The sequence below is a fragment of the Vicugna pacos genome, chromosome 1 (assembly GCF_048564905.1).
Source record: "Vicugna pacos chromosome 1, VicPac4, whole genome shotgun sequence".
Lineage (NCBI taxonomy): Eukaryota > Metazoa > Chordata > Mammalia > Artiodactyla > Camelidae > Vicugna > Vicugna pacos.
The window spans coordinates 10,129,213-10,149,715 of record NC_132987.1 but is presented as its reverse complement, the minus strand read 5'-3'; the positions used below and the strand labels follow the sequence as shown (position 1 = coordinate 10,149,715).

The 20,503-nt window shown below is 44.7% G+C and overlaps 1 protein-coding gene across 3 annotated transcripts in view; it reads right to left on the bottom strand.

Annotated features, from left to right (window-relative positions):
* Positions 1–15,237: 15,237 nt before the first annotated feature.
* The window catches only part of UBE2E2 (ubiquitin conjugating enzyme E2 E2), a 325,579-nt gene continuing 320,313 nt past the window's right edge, over positions 15,238–20,503 (bottom strand). For all 3 annotated transcript variants that reach the window (XM_072948958.1, XM_072949060.1, XM_072949014.1), the window contains one exon: positions 15,238–16,020. In XM_072948958.1, the coding sequence (XP_072805059.1) occupies positions 15,923–16,020 (98 nt within the window). In that variant the 3' untranslated portion in view covers positions 15,238–15,922. The remainder of the gene's footprint in view (positions 16,021–20,503) is intronic.

The window sequence follows — 20,503 nt, the reverse complement described above, 5'->3', positions numbered from 1 at the left end:
GAATCGGTCAGTGTTCCTCAAACTCCAGTCATTTTTTAAACCACCTCTGTGGCTGCTCTCAGAATAATATTCCACCTAGACCACTATTTATTGGCTACTAGCAGGCAGATTTTAGCAAGACCGTAACTCTCTATACAAGTGATAATGGAAAGCCAGCATCATGCGGCATAAGAGTGTTAATGGTAAACGTAATACAGAAAAGACACAGGTATGAACAGAAATAACATAATACACAGAAGCACTTAACTATGGAAATCAGCTTTTGCCAGTGAGCTACCCCAGATCACTGCCCTGTCCCCTGGGGCTGCAAATGCCCTCTGGAGAACACGTGGTCTAACCTGGGTGCGGCTGGGAGGCTTTTCGAGAACTAACACCAGAAGTGAAGAAGGCAGGCTCAGCATGAGAATTTCAGGCTCTCTGAGCCGGTGGGAGCGGGGACAGGCTGTGGTCTGCTGGGGCTTTAGGGGAAGTGTGAGTCTAATTACTTTGCTGACACAGGACCACAGCTCAGAGGATCCCAACGATCTTGTTAAGTCACATTTTATAGAAGAGAAAAGTGAACTGCAGAGAAGTGAAGGCCGGTCAGTGCTGGGGCAAGGCTGGGACCCACCCGACGCTCTCACTGCAGTTCAGTTAACCCCTTGGCAGTCTGGAGCCTCCAGTGCCAGGGACAGAGCCTGTTTCTCGGCATCCTACCGTCGGTCAGAAGTGAGGCTCACACCGCAGTGAGGCTGTCTGGGGGTGACGAGGTTACAGACGGTGTTTCCGTGCATCTTTATGAGCTCATTTTGGTTTATTATTATCAAGAGAAGTTGAACTTGGGGTGAAGATGGTTTACCTAATGGCCCTCCAACTGTTTGCTGGAGGGAGTTTTGTGTTGCTGTTTGGTTGGTGGCTTTTATTTTTTGAAAATATAGTCATTGCAAAGGGATAAAATCCACACAATGCTAAAGGTCGGATAAAAAGTTTTCTTCCCAGTTAACCTAAATCCTGGGAAGCGGTCGCTGCTCCTGTTTTCCGTGTGTGCCCTGCTAGCGATATGAAGGTGGCGGGGTGTGGGGGCGTGTCGCCTACACATGAGCACCGATGAAATATCTGAAATGAATTTCACCAGAATCAATAACTTTGGGAAAAACCCCTCAGTCTCCACTGAGCCAGAGTTTCTGCCCTCCCTCCTGTTTAACTCCTTTTTTTTTCTTTTCTCTTCCTCAAATTACACTTTAATCCTTTCCTATTTTTGGGTTGAGAACACAGGACAGGAACAAGCGGGGTGTTTTTATTTCCAGTGTGTAGACAGGCACACGCGGGCGAGGGCAGTGATGTGACCTGCCCGGGCCCCAGCTCTTCTGATCCCAAGCCCACGCGCTCTGCCTGTGCCGCGGTCCGGAGCGGGGACAAATGCACATGGTATCAGGCCGATGTGTTTCCTGTCGGAGGAACTTAGTCTTTTCTCTCCGCGATCCTCCTGAGACTGTACATGGTTTAGGGACGCCACGGAGGCACGCTGAGCGCATGAGTTCAGCTTAAAAAAAAATACAGTGTGCTGTGCGGGTGGGAATTCCAGGTAATGATTTTCATCGGGAAGCGAGGAATTTAGAGCTGATGCTGTGAGAGCTGCCGGCTGAGTGATGGAGAGGTCGTCAGAAAGCCGCTGAGGTGAGATCATCACACGGGAGGGAAGGTGGGAAGGTGGGGCAGGAAACAGTGGGTACGAGACTTTCCGAGGGTGAAAGGCTGCCTGGGGGGCCTGTGGGAACCAGACCTGAGTTGGGGGTGGGGGGGAAGAAGCTCAGGAAGGAGGTCACAGCACGAAACACTCTGGGGGCCTAAGGGTAAGCTTCTAGGAGATGGTGTCGGCTTTGGTGATGAGAGAGTGGGTTTGAGTGAGTGGAGTCTGTAAAGTGGCAGAAAGGAAGCCAGATTGTGTGTGTGTGTGTGTGTGAGAGAGAGAGAGAGACAGAGAGAGAGAGAGAGAGACTGAGCGGAGGCCACTTACTGGTCACGCGCACCTCCATCTGGCGTTGGCTGCAGCTTGATGAGGTTAGACCGGCCAGGCCTTGATTCCGAAGCCTGGCCCTTCTCCCAGGAGCACCAGTGCTGGCTAATGAGGGCAACTCGAGTAAATCCACAGGAAAGAAAAAGGAAAGTGATATTTTAATTTTATCCAGCCTGACATAACCACCGTCTGCAAGGACTGTGCCTGCCATTCTGAATCGTGAATGCATCAATGCATTATTTTAGGGACCAGAGATGTGCTCTGGCCAAACTGGCTGTGACATGAATAAACACTATTTTTCTACTAAATTCAGCTATAAAAGGACTAGAAAGCTTCCCATGGGGATGGGACAGAAAGGAAAGAAGGAAGGAAGGGAGGAAGAAAGAGAGAGAAAGAAAGAAAGAGAAAGAAAGAGAGAGAAGGAGAGAGAAAGAAAAGAGAAAGAAAGAAAGAAAGGAGGAAAGAAATAGAGGAAAGAAAGGAAAGAAAGAAAAGAAAGAAGCAGAAACCTGTCATCAGAAGGCAGACAAGGGCCGCGGGGCGGGCTGGCTGGGTGGCTGGTGGCCCCGTGCTCTCCAGACTGACTGCGAGGACACCTCTCACTTCCTTCCGCTGCGTCCTCCTTGTTTTCCTTGGTGGGGGGCTATTAAACCCCGTTGAGCTGCAGGCAGTATTTTGTTTTACCTGATTCATTTCACACAAGGTTCAAGGGCTCTGGCTGTAGAAACCCAGGAACTCCCTCCTTCACCAACTAGCAAATTCACAGTGACGTTCGTCGTGTTTCCTGGGGCTGGTGGCGTCCACGGTGCCGCAGCGCTCCGGAGTCACAGCCACACAGATGTGGGTTTGAGACCCGGCTCTGCCCCTTCACAGTTACCAAGACTTGGATCAGTGAAAACGTCTGGTCAGTTTCCACAACTGTATGACGAGGAAAAGACGCATCTCGGGGGGCTCTAGGAAGGATTAAATGAGATTATACAAGTTTATACAGTGTGTTCCACGCCCTGCGCTGCGGTCGTCTCCGTGGTGGTAATAACAGTGATGATGACGATGATGATACGGAATCCTGTCCCAGCAGGTCACCCTTCTTTTTCATCAAATGCAAAATTAAAATGAGCCGACAGAGGAGAAAAAGAAGCTCTAATTGCTCTGCTTCAGAAATCAACGTCTGTTGCCCCGAAGCACAGGCTTTTCACAGCTTTATAGAATCTCAAGCCTTTTGCACAAGAACTTCTAAAAGAAATTCTCCCTGATGAGAAATCCAAGACTTTTTTTTCATCTACAGATAAGAAATCCTACCATATGCTTGAGCACCCCCACCTTCAGCAAGTCACCTCACCCCCTGGGGCGCACGACCCAGGGGTCTAGTCAACTTTGTCAGTTAAATGGAAGGCGGCCAGAACTTTAGAATGTGGGTGCTGCCTGGGGGTCCCCGTTTGCATGCGACCATCAACCAGAAGTGACGGGAGGTGCAGGGGGGAGGCTCGGAATCCCCGGGAGGGTCTGGATCCTGGGCGACCTTGGGCGAGTCACTCAGCTTTGTGTGTCTGTATCCTCCCCTGTAAACCAGGGATGGTTGGGCCTCTCGTACGGGGCTGACCCCAGGGACTAGAGAAGGACTCAGTGTCAAGACGGGAGCCCTTCCCTTCCTCCCTTCTCAGGGCACCTGGGATTACCTTCACCAGGAACTCGGAACACAGACTCCCTCAGATTTCAATGCCAGCAGAGGCAGTGGCACGCACCCCCAAACTGCACCCAGAACTGGAATCCTGCGGAGGTAAACCTTTTATCAAAGAGTAGAGGGCATCCGGGTCAGTTACAGGTGCCTGACTGTCTTGTCAATAACTAACCCTGAAGTCTGTCGCCCAGGGCCGCGTGGACGCCAGACTGCGCGTTATGAAATCCGTCTTCACCACTTCCCATTCTTCCTTGCCTTTGACCCCCACTGCCAGGACGGCCTTCGGGGCCCATGACTCAGTCCGTTCCTCTGTTCTCCTGTGCTTCTCTCGGCCCAGCACAGCCCTCTCAGTTGCCCGTCCTCTGTCTTCTCCCCAGGCCAGAGCACCCGGCACACAGCCGAGCTGGGGACCACGGGTTAAGCTGGCCCAGAGTTTCAGCTCCTGGGCTCACGTTTGCACGCGGGGGCCCACACCGGTCACTCTCCCCTTTCTGAGATGACCATTTGATCTCTCTTCTCTTGGACACCCTCCCACATTCTCTGCCTGTCTCCTAGAAAGTGTGCCTGCTTCATTCTCTGTGCAGAAAACAGAAGCCCCAGCTGGTCTGGGCCGGGCCTGGGGCTCTGCGTTTCTAACACGCTCCCCATGATGCCAGTGCTTTGAGTCGCAAGACTAGATTCTTACTCCACCTTTCTTTTTCAGGCTGTTTTCATCATTGTAAGTAGGCTCTAGGAGCCTTCATTCTTCAAACCTCTTATTTGCGGTTTTTTGGGTTTTTTGATTTTTAAAAATTTGTTTTGTTTTCGGCAGGGGGGAAGCAATCAGGTTAATTTATTTATTTATTTATTTATTTATTTATTACTGGAGGTACTGGGGATTGAACCCAGGGCCTCTTGCATGCTAAGTGTGCGCTCTACCACTGAGCTACACCCTCCCTCCACCTTTGAGGTTTGAAAACATCTCTGTCAAAATACTGTCCCATTTTCTCTTTCTCCTATTAGAACAACTCTTACGGAGAGAACTTCCTACCGAAGCCGTCTACCCCATTCCGATGTTCACTTTCCTTCTGATTTCCAAAGTAATACACACTCATGAGAAAAAAATTATGAGTGAGGCTAGCAGACTCAGACATCTCTGCTGGGAGGTAGCCGAGCGCTCGGATCTCCACGTGCTGGGGTTTCTCTGTCTTGTTGCTGCTCCACCTTCTCTTGGCTGCTGCCCTTGTCCGCAGGGTCCCAGCTGGCTCCCCCAGGCTCCCCGGCACCACCCCGACCTCCAGACCACGGAGGGTGTGATGAGGAGGTGGAGGCGGAGCCTCCCACAGGGTGAGATCTAGAATTTGCTCCCATCACTTCTGTTCACTTCCTTAGGCTAGAATTTAGTTCACGGCTACACCTGATGGTAAGGAAGGTATCACTAGTTAGTGCTCTGTGACAAAGCACTTCCAACCTTTGTGGCTTAAATAAATACCATCTATTATTGCTCACGAATATGGTGATCAGGTGGGCAATTTATCTAGCCTCGGCTGGGTGGCTGCACGCACCTGCCGTCAGCTGCGCATTGCGTAGGTGGCTCTGCTGACCTTGGCTGGGCGATCTCGGACGCTGGGCGGGGGCTGGTCTAGGACTGTCTCAGCTCTCGTGCACCTGGTCTCTCCTCCTCCAGCAGGCTAGCCTGGGGCTCACTCTCCAAGCATGGAAGGATTCCAAGAGAGCCGAGAAGGGAGCAAGATCACTTCCACCAGAGTCTGCACGCCAAAGCAAGTCATGAGGCCAGCTCTGATTCAATGGGTAGGGTAAAAAGGTTCCACCTTTTCATGGAAGAAGCTGCAAAAGATGTGGATATCAGAAAGACTAAGAATTGGGACCATTAAAAAAAATCAACCCATCACAGGGAGACTGGGGAATTTAGTTTCCAGCTAAATGGCCACATGCCAAGATAAAACTCCAATGGTTCCATTTATAAAAGGAAGAAAGAGAGAATGGATATTAGGCATAATTTATAGACTCCGCCTCAGAAGGAATTACAGTTCCCCTATTCATCTTCCCCAAATGGAGGCTCCACTTGCAACCTCTTGCTATAAATCGTAATACTACCATTCGGACAAAATTTCTATCCTTCTTAACTAGTGTGCATTTTTGATTTCCCTTGACTCTGCTGACCTAGGAACTTACTCCTTGACCTCTTAATCCATAAAACAAATCAAGTTCACTTGGTTGCAAACATTTTGGGAATTTAGTATGTATAGTCTTTGTTATTTTGTATTGCAGCATTTTTATGTAAGCCTACTTTATACATACGCTCATTTTATACACATTTTATTTTTATAGTAAAAAACATAATTTTTATACAAATCTACTTTTTCTCCCTCTTATTCAACTAGTTAAAAAAATCCCAAACAATAACTAAATATTATCATTTCCCCCAAAAGCCAACAGCCCAAATCTGAACAGACCAAGTATATCTTGATATCTTATTACACACTACTAAGAACACATGAGATTTTGGGGATTCTTTAATATGGACAGATGTTTTACATTTAAATCAAAATGCACAGTCATGCTTAAATTTAAAATAATTTCCTCATTATTGCTTAAAGTGAATGGGGTCTTTTTTGGATTGATAATAGCTTCTGGAGTTTCTCATCATTGGTTTCCAATAACTGTCCATAAATTGCTTTGACTTTTTTTCCAGTTTCATTGAGAAATAATCGACATACATTAATGTGTAAATTTAAGGCATACAGCATGATGGTTTGATCTACACATATTATGAGATGATGGCCACACTAGGTTCAACCAACATCCATCTTGTCATATAAATCCTACATATAAGTGACACCATACAGTGTTTGCCTTTCTCTGACTTACTTCGCTTAACATAATGCCTTCAGGGTTCACCTGTGTTGTCACAAATGGTAGGATTTCCTCATTTTTTATGGCTAAATAATGTTCCATGGTATCTATATACCACAACTTCTTCTTTATCCATTCATCCAACTATTATTGTATTACTGTTTATTTCTTCTTTTAGCTCTGTTATATTTTTTGTGGTATTTATACGTATATATGTATTTAAGTCCTCCAACATTGGGCACAAATTATAATTGTTATATCTTCTTGATGTATCAATGCCTTTATCATTATATAACGACCATGTCTCTTTTTACCATTTTTGTTTAAAGTCTATTTTGTCTGATATAAGTATAGCTACCCCTGCTTTTCTCTTTTTTGGTTACCATTTGCTTGAAATATCTCTTTCCATACCTTTACTCTCAGTCTATGTCTGTCTTTAAGGCTAACGTGAGTCTCTTGCAGGAAGCATATTGTTGGATCTTGTGGGTTTTTTTTTCTTTTTAATCCATTCGGCCTTTCTATGTCTCTTGATTGGAGAATTTAATTCATTTACATGTAAAGTAATTACTAATAGAGAAGGACTTACTGTTGCCATTTTGTTGTTTTCTGGTCATTCTGTAGATTCATTGTTTTTTGTTTCTTATCTTGCTGTTTAATTTGTGTGTGTGTGTGTTTTGATGTGCATCAGTATGCTTTGACTTCTTTATCGTATTCTTTTGTGTAATTACTGTAAGATCTTTCCTTGTAGTTGTTATGCTTACATAAAATATCTTAAAATTACAACACTCTATTTCAAACTGATAACAACGTCAACAGAATTCATGTACTCTACACTTTAACTTCTTCTTCCTTTCACATTTTAGGTTATTGCTATGACTATTCACATTAAAAAATTATTGTGTAGCTAATAAAAAATTGTTGTATTTATTTTTGCTATTTAAAAAAAAACTTTTAAACTAGATTTGTGAGTTACACACCACTATTTCCATATTGCAGAATCTAACTATGACCATATATTTACTATTATCACTAAGGTTTACACTACTTTTTTTGTGTGTTTTAAGGTGTTAATTAGAGTTCTTTTACTTCCACTTATGAACTCCCTTTAGCATTTCTTGTAAGGCAGGTCTGATGGCAATGGACTCCCTCAGCTTTTGTTTGTTTGGGAAAGTCTCTCTCCTCCCTTCATTTCTGAAGGACAGTTTGACCAGGTATAGAATTCTTGATTAACAGTTATTTTTCTTTCAATATTTTGACTATGTTATCCCATTCTCTCTTAGCTTGAAAAGTTTCTGTTGAGAAATCCACCCATAATGGTCTTATGGGGTTGCCTTGTGTGTAACTTTCTATCTTTTCTCTTACTGCTCTTGAAATTCTTTGCCTTTGACTTTTGACAATTTATAATGTGCTGCAGTGTAGACCTATTTGGATTCAACCTATGTGTGGCTCTTTGGGCCTCATGGATCTGGATGTCTGTTTCTTTCCCCAGGTTTGGGAAATTTTCAGCCATTATTGCTTTAAACATACTTTCTGTCCCTTTCTCTTCCCCTCTTCTCTTTCTGGAATTCCTATAACATGAATATTGTTTCTTTTCACTGTGTCTCATAATTTCCATAGGCTTTTCCCACTCATTTTCATTCTGGTTTTTTTGCTCCTATGCATGGGTAATTTCCAATGTCCTATCCTCTGATTCTTTCTTCTGCACGGCTGAGTCTATTTTGAAACTCTATTTTTCTTGATTATTGTATTTTTCAACTCTAGGATTTCTGTTTGCTTTTTTGTTTTTTTCAATGGTTGCTATTTCCTTGTCAAACTTCATTTTGTTCATGCATTGTCTTCCTAATTTCATTAAGTTTAGTTTTGTTTTTAGTAGCTCACTGAACTTCCTTAAACGGATTTTTCTAAATTCTTTGTCTCACAGCTCACAGACCTCCATTTCTTTAGGTTCAGTTACTGGAGCTTTATTACTTTCCTTGGGTGGTGCTGTATTTACCTGACATTTTGTGATCCATCCTTCCTTAAGTTCGTGTCTGTGCATTTGAGTAACTGGGCTCCTCCTCCAGACTTTTCATAGGTTTGCTTTGGCAGAGAAAGTTCCTCACCAGTCAGCTCCTTTCGGGCTTCTGCGTGTGCCTGACGGCAGTGTCTTTGGGTAGGTGGAACTTGCTATTATGGTCCATTTTTGGGCGAGGCTACTGCTCACGCTCTGGGGTTGAGGGTGTGCGCCACTGGCTGAGAACAGTTGGCTACAATTGCTGACTTGGTTCCCTACTCAAGGGAGGCAGTAGGATGGGCTCCGCAGTTGCCCGGATTCTCTGGTCATGCGGACTGGAGGTTCAGAACGGGGTACTATATTCAGTAGTGGGTGGGGCAATGACTTAGCCTCCCTGCCCTGAAAGGGCGGCAGGCCAGGGCCAACGGCCTGTATAGCCTGCTATGTGGGGGCCTGAATCAGGCCTGAGTGTGCAGTGAATTCCGTGGCCAGATAAGCCCTCTGATTTTGCTCTGCAGGTGGGCAAAGCCCTGGGCTGTGCTCTCCGTGGAAGGGGCAGCCTGCACAGGGCTGCTGAAGGCCATGCAGCCTCCCATGTGCTCCGGTTAGGCTCCCTGGTCGGTCAGGCTGAAAGCTGTATGCAGAGATGAGCAGGGCTACAACGTGAATTCCCTGCCCGGGCGCAGCGAGAGAAGCAACTCTAAAACTGATAAAGCTCTTTGTTGTCTTAACTCGAGCCAACCTTCACCCCAAGCTCCCTGGCTGAGCAGGGCCACTGGTTTCGCTCTGCAAACTATTGGCTCTGTCAGCCCGCCTCCCTCTTAGCTTGAGTGCCACTGGGCTGCACCGCTTTTAGGTGATTTCCTCTGCCCTACTGGTCAGGTGGGGCCAGAAGTCCCTTCCCACAGTGGGTGGGGCTGTATCTCAGCTCTTTCAAACCTGGGGAGGATGGGAAGGGGTCCCTCCAGGCTACTCTCAATTTCCCAAACAGGCTTTCTCACGGGGCGGGGTCAGGAGGTACCCTCAGCCTTGGCTATGAGATAACCCCCCTGCCTGAGTGTAGCAGGACTGGTTCTGGCTCTGCTCTGGGGATATCATTCTGCCCAACAGCCTCTTGGCCTGAGCACCACAGGGCCACACAGTCCCCAGGGGTGGTCACCAGCCTACCTGCTCAGAGGGGGCTGGAAGGTACTCTCCACAGCCGGTGGGGCTGGGACTAAGCTCTTTGCCTGCATGTGGCCAAACAGGGCTGGCAAAGTTTTAGGGCGAGCAAAACTCCTTGTATGAAAATCCGAATCAGGCTGATCTGACCGTGCTGCGTTCCCTGGTCAGAGTGCACCCCTGCCTGGGTTCTGCAGCTGAGCAAAGCCGCTGCTCGGGGTTACTACTCGGGCCCGCAGGTCTGAACTCAGCCTGCCAAGATCCGGGAGCCGGTTGTCGCCAGCCCCTCCCCCGTCTCCATCACAGTCAGATTCCCGGGGGTTGGGCCCACAGATTCCCCTGCAGTGGCTGTGAGGCGAGAGTGGAGCTGGGGCTCCCACAGAGCGACTCGCCGTGCTGGGGAGGCTGCTTGTCCCCCCTGGCTCTCTTTTCCCACTGGAGGAACCCAGGATCAGGGGAGACCTGTCTGTGTGGTGCTGCGCTGTTCGGGGAGGGGCTGTGTGGTCAGCGTGTACTGATTCTCTCACCTTTCAGTGCGTCTGTCTTGGTCTCCGGGGTTCAGGAGTGTTTTAGCCTCACCCCACGTTCCAGGATTCTCTCAGCTGTGTCTTGCTCTTGAAGAGTGGTTAATTGTTCTTCTTGTAAGGGGAGGGCAGTCAGGAAGGACCTACGTCACCATCTTGGTGACATGACCCCTGCTTTGATTTTAAATCCTATTCCTTGGGAGCTGTTTGTCCACCTAAAGGACGGGAGCGAAACCATCGGAGACCCCGGTGGGGCCGTCCTCATCTGTTTGTCTGGAGTTTCACGCTGGAGACTGAACAGGTCACAAAGCACGTCATCACCTTGCTCGTAGGGAACCTCAGCACAGGCAGGCGGTCCCCGGCGAGCGTGGTCTCTCTGCTCCTCTGCACTGTCCCTGTGCCACAGATTAAATAGGAGAATTTTGCTTGGTGTTTCTCAACGTGTCCAGTAGCACCAACTGTAAAGCATCTGTTCCTTCTCTGTTGCAGAGCATGACAGAATTTTTCAGAAGGTCTAAATTTATTATAAACCAGGATGTAACTGTCATTTTGAACTCTGACTTCCCATCTAATTTTTTAAAAGAGGGACGAGAGGACAATGTTGTGTGGGAGGAGGGGATGATATGAGTAGGATCAGGGGTCACACCAGCCCTCAAAGATGCAGGGGTTACTGGGTAAGGTTTTTCAACAACCAGAACTGGAAACCGTGATGCTGGGCATTCCGGCGTGGATGGGGTTGCCCCGACTTGGACTATGCAGACATATAAATGGGTCGTAAGAGAGACAGGCGATCACATTATCTCCTGCATTTTCCTGAGTGGGTCTCATATGTGAGAGATTTTTGAAATTCAGGAATTTCTCTTTAAAAAAAATCCTCTCAAAAGGCACATTATGCTTAAGACTACTCATTAGTAGTCAGTAACATGCCTCAGAGAAAGGCACATATACCTGTAGTCACGTTTCAAGACGTAAAGAGAGATTGCAGCTGGTTTAAATCTCTCATTGGCCCCTAGAAGCAGGGACTGAGTGAAGATGTCGGGGTGTGAAAGCCAGAGAGAGCAGAATATACAGGACTTCCCGCGGCTGTGGAGGGCACATCTCTTCTAAAAGGATCTCTGTACATCAAATAAAACCCTGTTCCTCAAGTAAACCATTTCTGCGAGCCACACCGGCCCTGTGTAATGCCTGCGACCTTCGGCTGAAATTGAGTCCTGCTCCAAAAGCTCGTACCAGTCCTGGTTTGTCCCAGACTGACACATGTGACTTTCTGTTTTAAAACAGGGGGTGCCACAGCCCAGCAGGGGTAAGCGGGTCACCCTGCTGCACGTCACCAGTGCTCACGGCGGAACGTGAGCGTGGAGGAGGAACGTTCCAGGCCCAGCGGGAGCACGGAGGAGGGAAAGGCACATCCACAGGAGGTCCCCCAAGGCCGCTGTCAAATCCGAGAGCTCCCACATCTGATGGAGCTTAAAGTGCTGTGGTTCAGCAGACAACCCGGCCTGCTGTAGGTCTCCTCTGAGGACAAGGACAGACCTACTTTAGGATATGGGACATGCCCGTGTGGCTGGAGGCCCACCCTGCACCCCCGAAAGCCTGGTACAGAAGGGACACTTTGATAGGTTACAAAGCCACTTTGAAATAAAATACATGGGTGGGTCAGGATCCTCTGTTAGGGCTCCTTTGTACAATTTCAACTGTTTTTAGTATTAACTCTGAACGCAGCTCTTTTTAAGGCACAGATTATTACAGAGACATGAAAAACTGCCAAGTGTGATAAGAGTTAACAGCCCTGTTATTGCAGCACAGAGATGCAGAGTCATTCAGGGTCTCCCACGTGATGTCACCCCACGGCTGGACCAACTGTAAGGCGGCAGCTCAGAGACTGGAAGTGCTGTTTGATCTCCCACCTAATACCAGGTCTGCACCTCCTTCGATATTTTCTCCCATTTATTGAAGATGGCAAACCCCCCAGCACCTAAAACTTGTACAGCCCATTGACTCTAAGACTGAATTACACCAATTAATTTTCACAGTGTGGTCATATGTGGTTTTATAATTGATGGCAAGGGTCCGGTGTCACACACTTGGGTGGGAGTCTCACTACGGTACCCTGCTTGCTGGGCATGACGGAGGGCCACTGTCTTATTAGTCTGTTCAGGCTGCTGTATGAGCCACATGCTGGGTGGCTTATCAACAATGCAAATTTATTTCTCCCAGATCTGGAGGCTGGAAGTCCAAGCTCAGACACCAAGGTGGTTGGGTTCTGGTGCAGGCCCTCTGCCTGGCTGTAGACTGCAGCTTCTGACTGTGTCCTCACGTGATGGAAGGGAGCTCTGGGGTTTCTTGTATAAAAGCACTGATCCCAGCCACGAGGGCTCTGCCCTTGTCACCTAGTCACCTCCCAAAGGCCCCGCCTCCTCATGCCATCACCTTGGGGATTAGGATTCAATACACGAATTTGGGGGAACAGAAATGTTCAGACTGTGACAGCCACCTTCACCCTACAGGGCTAGGCTCAGGTCTTATAAGGTAACATACGGCCTGCTGTACAGTACATTCCTAGTAAATATTTCCTTTCTTCCTAATTCCCAAACCAGTATTCCAGGATAAACTTCTAGGTTTATCCTCTCATCTTGGAATAAGAAGAAAAGATCGAGGAAAAAAAAAATGACAACAAAGTGCAATCCATTTTAGAAAACTTTCCTGAATAAATGCTTTAAATTAGTAAAGTTTTAAGCAGAAAAAAAAGAGAAAACTTTGATTACCTCTGCATTTGCTATCTTCAGTGGACTCTTGTAGAGGAACAAATGAACCATGTTCTATTTATTTGCAGTTTTATGACAAATTGAAGCCACAACCTTCTAAATTATTTAAGATCAATAAAAATCATTTCAAACTACTTTCTCAATGACCAATGGCCCTGCTTCAGTCAAAAATCTGCCAACATTTTTATTTAACAAAGCGACAAGATACCACAACTAGCAATCATTGGTTTGGAAAGTTAAATAATATTAGGGTACAAAGTCAATGTTACTCCCATAATGATTAGCAAAGTTATTTAGCTTTCTGAGTGCTAAACTACTCCCAAATCTTATTTTACAAACATTATTGAAAACTTATTAGAACTGTATTGCCTGCTGTGATTACAGATTTCAAGTAAAATTCCCATGTTATCTGGAATCTAGACTTAATAGGCTCAACTAAGAGTTTCTTGGTCTCTCTGGAGTGTCTCCAGCTTTCCCAGTTTGAAGGTGGGGGTACATTGGTTTGTCATTAAGTACTTGGAGTTCATAACATAAGGAAAGAAGTTTTATAGACTCTTCATATCAAATTGACATAAAACCTGAAAATGGCTCATGGAATAGCAAACATGGATTTGTGATAGGATTTCCTACTAGAATTGCTACAATCTTAGGCTCCCAAATAACACAGATTTTAAAATGATCTGAAGTACAACCAGATATGAGATGTAGATGTAATATATTGGATATATCATTTAAAATGTGTGTCCAATGGAGTTGACATTTGAAAAGAAGAAAGGCAAACTGAGTTTAAATATTGTCTATAAAAGTCAGTATTAATATCCCGAGTCTGGCTGAATCAGTCAAAAGCAAAAAAAAAAAAAAAAAAAAAAAAGTTTAATAAAATTTCAAATAAAATGGTTCAATGCTTTTAGAGTTCAATTTTTTAAATCTAAGATATTAAAGTAAACATAAAAACCCTTGTGGTGAGAAAGTCTGTAGAGAATAAAATACTCTGGGTAGTTTTCAAAAAATTAATCTTGTATTATATTAATTATGCTTATATTATTTTAAGGAAAGACATTTATTATTTGCTTATTTTTAAGGAAAGAGATGTTAAACACACAGTAATCTGACTCTTTTCCCCCCAGTCTATGGTGGTCTGTAACGGGCAGTGGAAGACTACAACTTACTGGCTAAATCTGGCTATTGACTGCTGTGTTAATAAAGTTTTCTTGAAACACAGCTGTACTCATTAATATATATTGTCTGTGGTTACTCTGGCTACAACTACAGAATTGAGTAGTTGGAACCGAGGCCATCTGGTGTTGTGGTATGCTGGAACGTGTTTCCAGATAAAATGAATGGTAAAACTGTTATTTAAAAAAATCCATAGGTACTTGAGTTTAAAAGTAACATTTTCAATGTTAAGACATATTTTCTTTAGGATTTCTTTCTAACCATTAAAACCCAACAAAAGCTGCACCTTCTAAATCAGATATTTAAAACGTTTCAGGTAAAGATACTAAAATTTCAATCAGAAATATTTAGACGTAAATGATTTACATTTGTAAATCCTACTATTGATCAGAAAAGATGGTCCTTAAACGAGACCAAGCTGTATGGTGGGCTTGTAATTGTAATTAGCGGAAGCAGGAGTTTCCAACATGCCTTGTAACACAAAGAACCCTGAATATTAATCAGCATGTCAGTGTGGTTTTCAAGCTGCACCACACACGAGTTTCCTCTGCCTCCTTAGCTGCGTCCCTAAAATAGCTGAAGGTCAAAGCCAGAGAGACATACCCTTGTCACTGACTGTGCTAACCGTGATTGACACAAGTGGAGTTTACTTCTTCCACTAAAATTATGGAGAAAAAACACCCCCAAACTCAAGGGCAATCATTAGAACAATCTTAAGAGAAAAAAAGGGAGAGAAATAAATTAAAAAGGAATCTAACACCACGATCAACTCAGACTTCACTTTCACCAGAAGCTGATTTTTGGAGTCACACATTTTTAACTGTTGCCTAAAGACAGTTGTAACAGGGAAGACGTCCATGAGAAAGTGCCATCCAGCCAAGATGTAAAACCACAGGGATCTGAAACAACCATCGGATCATCAGGCTATTGACAGCTGGGGAAATTCCACATGTTAAGAAACTCGACTGTGAAGAAATATTCAATGTTTGAGAAATACACTCAGATCTGTAACTGAATTAGACAAGCCTCGTTGTACGTAGGGCTCAGCCGGCAACTAGGATGCAAAGCAAACGCTGGGTTACCAGAAGTGCATTTATCAGCCACAGTGATTTATTGAGTGCTTTAATAATACAAGTGTACATCAACTGATCCACAGTCAAAAGTGGCAGGTCCCTAAGAAATTTACAAGCACTTTAAGTAAATCAAAATACATATTATTTTGTTCAATAGTCTTCTGCCTGGGGACAGAAGGCTAGTGATAAACAGAGTCTCAGTAATGCACAGTGATTCTGATTGAAGCTTTTTTACAAAAACTTGTTCCCAGTGGCATGCACCCACCAATAAAGACTTCAGTACAAAAAAATTAACCCTAAGCACTACATTTAAGTAGAAACGAGATATAACTCTGAATCTGTTTTCCCGAAGATCACATAAGAGGAAAGAAAATCAAAATAAAACGATCCCAAAAAACCAAAAAACCAAAAACAAAACCACACGGTAATACAAAGCTTTGTAAGAAAGCTCTTATTATGACAGATCCAACATTGTTTGCACTGAAAACAAAAGTTCCCAGCCACGCTGAGGTGGGAAAAAAGAAAAAAAAAAACAAACCCCAAATCTTTCAAGTTAATAGAAATTAAAAAGGGAACAAAACGCGAAGGGATGGGGAGGGAGAACAAAGGAACAGGGTGGGGGGCGTGACATTCCATCACAAAACGGTTCAAAGTGTAATAAAAATAAGACCACCAGAGCCGAGGTGCGGGGACACCGACCCTATGTGGCGTACCGCTTGGTCCACTGTCTGGCCATCCGGTCGTGCTCCGCCCTGTTGGTCATGTACTGTGTGGCGATGCTGCCCACCAGCGGGTCAGCTGGAAAGGAAGCAGAGTCAGGAGTCAGACAACGCCAGCACCCTTCCCTTTTCCAAGTCGGGGAAGAGAGGAACATCTGGTTCAAGGAGTGGGCAGAGACGAGGTGATGCGCTCGGACCTGGAATCGCGTCACCTTAGCATCGACCTGCGTCTCAGACCACATCTCACCCCCCGCAGCCCAAAGGGCACCTGCCTGTGCTTTTACTGATATCTCCTGTCCTATTTCCTGACCAGCTGACTCCCTGTCCCCACAGTACTCCCCCCGCCCAACCCCGCCTCCCCTTGTCTTCAAGCAGACCTTTATTTGACCGAGAAAACGCAGGTGGGCGGTGGGGGAGGGGGGGCGCCTTGACTCGGGTTATTCCCGGGCAGTGGCCGACCTAAGCTGAACAGCCCAGCAGCAGCCGTGGGTGAGACCCGGTGACACCGGGCGAGAGGCCGCTCCTGTCTCTAAATTTGGGGATATCAAAATCCACGAAGCTCTCTGTTACAGAAATACTGATAGATGTTAACAAGCGCTGACTTTCCGCGTTGGGAAACTTTAACACATTGGAGGGGATGGGGGACTGTGCCAGCTGAGCGAGGCATGAACAGTCTCTGACATGGGGGCTTCCTGGGACAGGGCTCCCCCCAGATGGAAACAACCAAAGCAATTTTAATAAATGTAATTTAGGTTCCTGAAGATCCCAGAATCCACCCGTTTCTCTCCATTCTCTAATTTCACTTCTTCCTTGAGTTTTAGTTCCTGTATTTTTGTTGTTGAGAATTCAGCTGCATTAGAGAAAGTGGGTAAGAAGGAACCAAAAGGGGAAAAAATTAGCAAAAGCTAATGTTAAATATGAAAAAGGCCATGGAAGTGCGCCTGAAGCCTACCACCAACCTGTACCTTGGGAAGACTCTGAGACTCTAGGAAGACCCAGGAGCGTGCTCTCAGTAATCAAGGAAGAAAAGAAACATCGCCTTTTAATGACCTGCTGAGGCTGATGGTAACAAGGCCGTTCAAAGTCCTCCCAAGACTTTGCTGAAGTTTGAACAAACCTTGTGTAAGTTTTCCTGCACCTGTCCTAACTTGCTATAATTATTCTAGGGAGAGACCAGTTTCTTACATTCACTATACATCACAATGAATAGACTCCCCAGTACATAGGTTTGTTCAGAACGTCTGCCTCTCTGCCTGCTCTTTGTGATCTTGTCCTTCCCTTGCCCAAATGGTGAAACTAGCACTTAAGCCAACCCAGCCAGGGTTCAAGATGATCAAAACCAGCAGTACCAAAGGTAGACACAAAACACCTGGGAATTGGCAAGATACTTAAAAAAAAATTGTGGTCTTTCAGTTCAGACTAAGTAAGGACCTTATTAGAGTCTAAAAAGAGCCAAAGAGAGATCTGAGTCACATTTTTTTCTGCCTTTGAAGAAGAAAACCACCTTGTTCCAGTTTCTGGAATGCAAAGCCTTGGGCGGAACTTAGGCACCCTCAGTAGAGCGTATATTCGCGTCACTCCAGACAAGCTGTCTGATCAAGTACACTCTTCCCAGTGACACGCACTGACGATTCATCAGTACTTCCTAACTTACTGGTCTAGGTAAAGGACAGACTTAAGGATGACCGCCAATTTTAATGTTCTACCTCAAATCCATCCTCATGGAGAACGGGTATATTGAAGAGAAGAGTCTGCTGTTTCAGCTCAAAGGAGGGAGAGGGGGACAGATGAAGGACAAAGAGCAAAAGGCGTGGGATGGGGAAGGTGTTAATAGCATTTCAGCAGGTACAGAAGGGGGAAAAGTTCAAAAACAGGTGAGAGTGCTGATTTAATGTGCACCATGCAGAAATTTTTTATATGCTTAAATAATTAACAGTAAATTTCTTTCAGAGTTCCTTGTACCTTTTCAAATTTAATTTTAAACAGAAAAATATTTTTCCACCTGCAAAATTATACATGCTAAATATAAAAATAATAATTAATAATTTAAGACGTCACCTCACACAACACACAAGACAGAAAGTTGTAACTGAAAACCGTCTGCAGATTCACTGAGTCAGTCACACTGTTAACATTTTGACTTACATCTTCCTAGACTTCTTTTCTAAACATACAATTAAAAAAAAAGATAATAGCCTGCTTTTGTAATCTTGAAAAAAACTCACTATATGGTGAATAATTTTTATATCAATAGTTACAGACCTATTTCATCATTTTTATTTTTTTTAATTGAAGTATAGTTGACCTATACTATGTTAGTTTCAGGTGTACAACATAGTAACTCAATATTTTTTATAGATTATACTCCATACAAAGTTATTATAAAACACTGACTATATTCCCTGTGCATCATTTTTAATATTATTCTGAATTAATAACCAGTTTCCTGTTTAGAGACATTTGGATTCTTTCCAATTTTTTTGCTTTATAAATAATGCTGTGAAGAACATTATTATGCTCGCATTTTTGTAAATTTATGCAAATCTTAAATTTAAAGTATAAATGAAGTAATAGAAGTGTAAAATGAAGGAATTTAAAAATCATGTGTTATCAATCAAATAGTTTTAAATGCTAAAATGTTTTGCTGAATAGAAGAAAGTTAAGACCCCAAGTTAACTGAATCGAAACTATGCAATAAAAGTGCATCCAATGACTACCACAGTGAATTAGGGGGAATAAGACACTTTTTTTTTTGTCGTATATTTATAATAATGACCTGAAGTAAGGTTGAATCTCATTATAGGGCTTCATGTTTCATGGATACAGGTATGTCAGGGATGAAATAACAATGTCCAACAAATTATTCAACCTGATTTTCTCGAACAATTATTCTAAAATAGAAGGAAAATTTTCCCATCATTTTGCTTTCTAGGTTGTTACTACTCTCCCAAGTCTTTACCAGTCTTTGAGATATCATCTATCAGCCTTCCTCCTCTGCTAGAAAAAAACCACGAGGTTTATCTGTGAATAAGTAAATTGAAATCGAAGTCTCCTGCATTTTCTGCCTTTGTTCAGCGATTATTTGAATTTTTGAAAAGAGGTGCATGTTCATACTTTGCTCTTCTCACAGCACAGGGCTCGATGACTATGAATATTTGACCCTTCCAGTTAGTAGTGTGGCACCTATTAGAGGGTCCTTGAGGCAGACGTACAGGATTTACAGTGTGGTCAATGGAAAATCATGGGGTGGGAGGTGGGTACACAACGCCTTCCATCAACTAGACCTCTAAGCCACAGCGCCACACCTGCTTATAAGAATCATGCCACCATTTGTTGACACAATACTAGTGATGAAACATAGCCTGGGTGAGAACCCGGGATGGAAAAATCACCGATCGTGGCCTACACACCTTCTTTTCCCTTCATTTCTACTTCCCTGTCTCACCTCCGCCTCCCAACACGGCCCCGGGCACCTGAGGAGGTGCTGTTCAGTAAATGATGGTGGTGGACTGAACTACCATCAGGACTATTTGCAGGTGAGTGCAAGGTGACCTTACTGAGTGCTCTGTCCCCTCTCCCCTGTTGTGGAGATTAGTGGCATAGGCACCACTGATTCAGAAGAGAAAGGCTCAGACAACCCCTGCCACCCTGTCTCAAGCCTCGCCTCTCCTGGCTGGGGCTACGCTGGCAACACTGGAAGCCAAGAGAGTTCCTAGCCCGTCCAGAAAAGGAGGGACACAAGGATCAAGACTAACGGGGCCAAGGAGCAGCTGCAGGGTCAGAGGGAGCGGGGAAGCTGAGCTGCCCAAGTGGTTCTATTTAGAAGCCAAAGAACATTCTACCTTGGTTGGTAGGTGGCATGGGAGAAATCACATGGAAAAAAATGTTTTGACTCCCTTTTCTCAAGAAAACATATATGTTCTTAAAAAGACACAAGCAAAAACGGTGTAAGATAGGAAAGAGGTGGGGTCCAGACTGCCTGCCTTTGTTCCACTGATAACTGCGTCATGCTGGGCAAAGGATTTAACTTCTTTGTGCCTCAGTTCCCTCAACTGCAAAATGGAGACAAAAACAGTGACCAGCCCCATAGCTGTTACAAGAAGTAAATGAACTGATTATTGTAAGGCACATACAAAATTTTTTATCATTTGCAAAATGAAGGCAGGCCACATGAATATTCACAGGCATCTTTGAAAAATATAAATCTGCCTGGTCTTCTTGAAGACATTCTCTACAGATAAAATCCGCAGTCCTCAGTATGGCTCCCAAGAACATCACGATCTAGACCCACTTTTTCTGGCTTCTTTCATCTACGCTTTAAACCAGAATCAAGGACTCAAGGCTTCTGCAAGAAGCCCCGCTCCCTCCAGCTGCTTTCTGCGCCTGCTGGGCGGCTGCTAATTTCTCAACATTTAGCTCAGCAGATGCTTCTGGGGGCTTCCTAGCAGGCTTCTGTGCCCCGCTTCTGTTTACCTGTAAATGTGAGGGCAAAAATCTTCTGTCTGTTTCTTAAATCTTCAGAAGACACTGTCTTTTTTAACAAAATTAATTAACTAATTTAT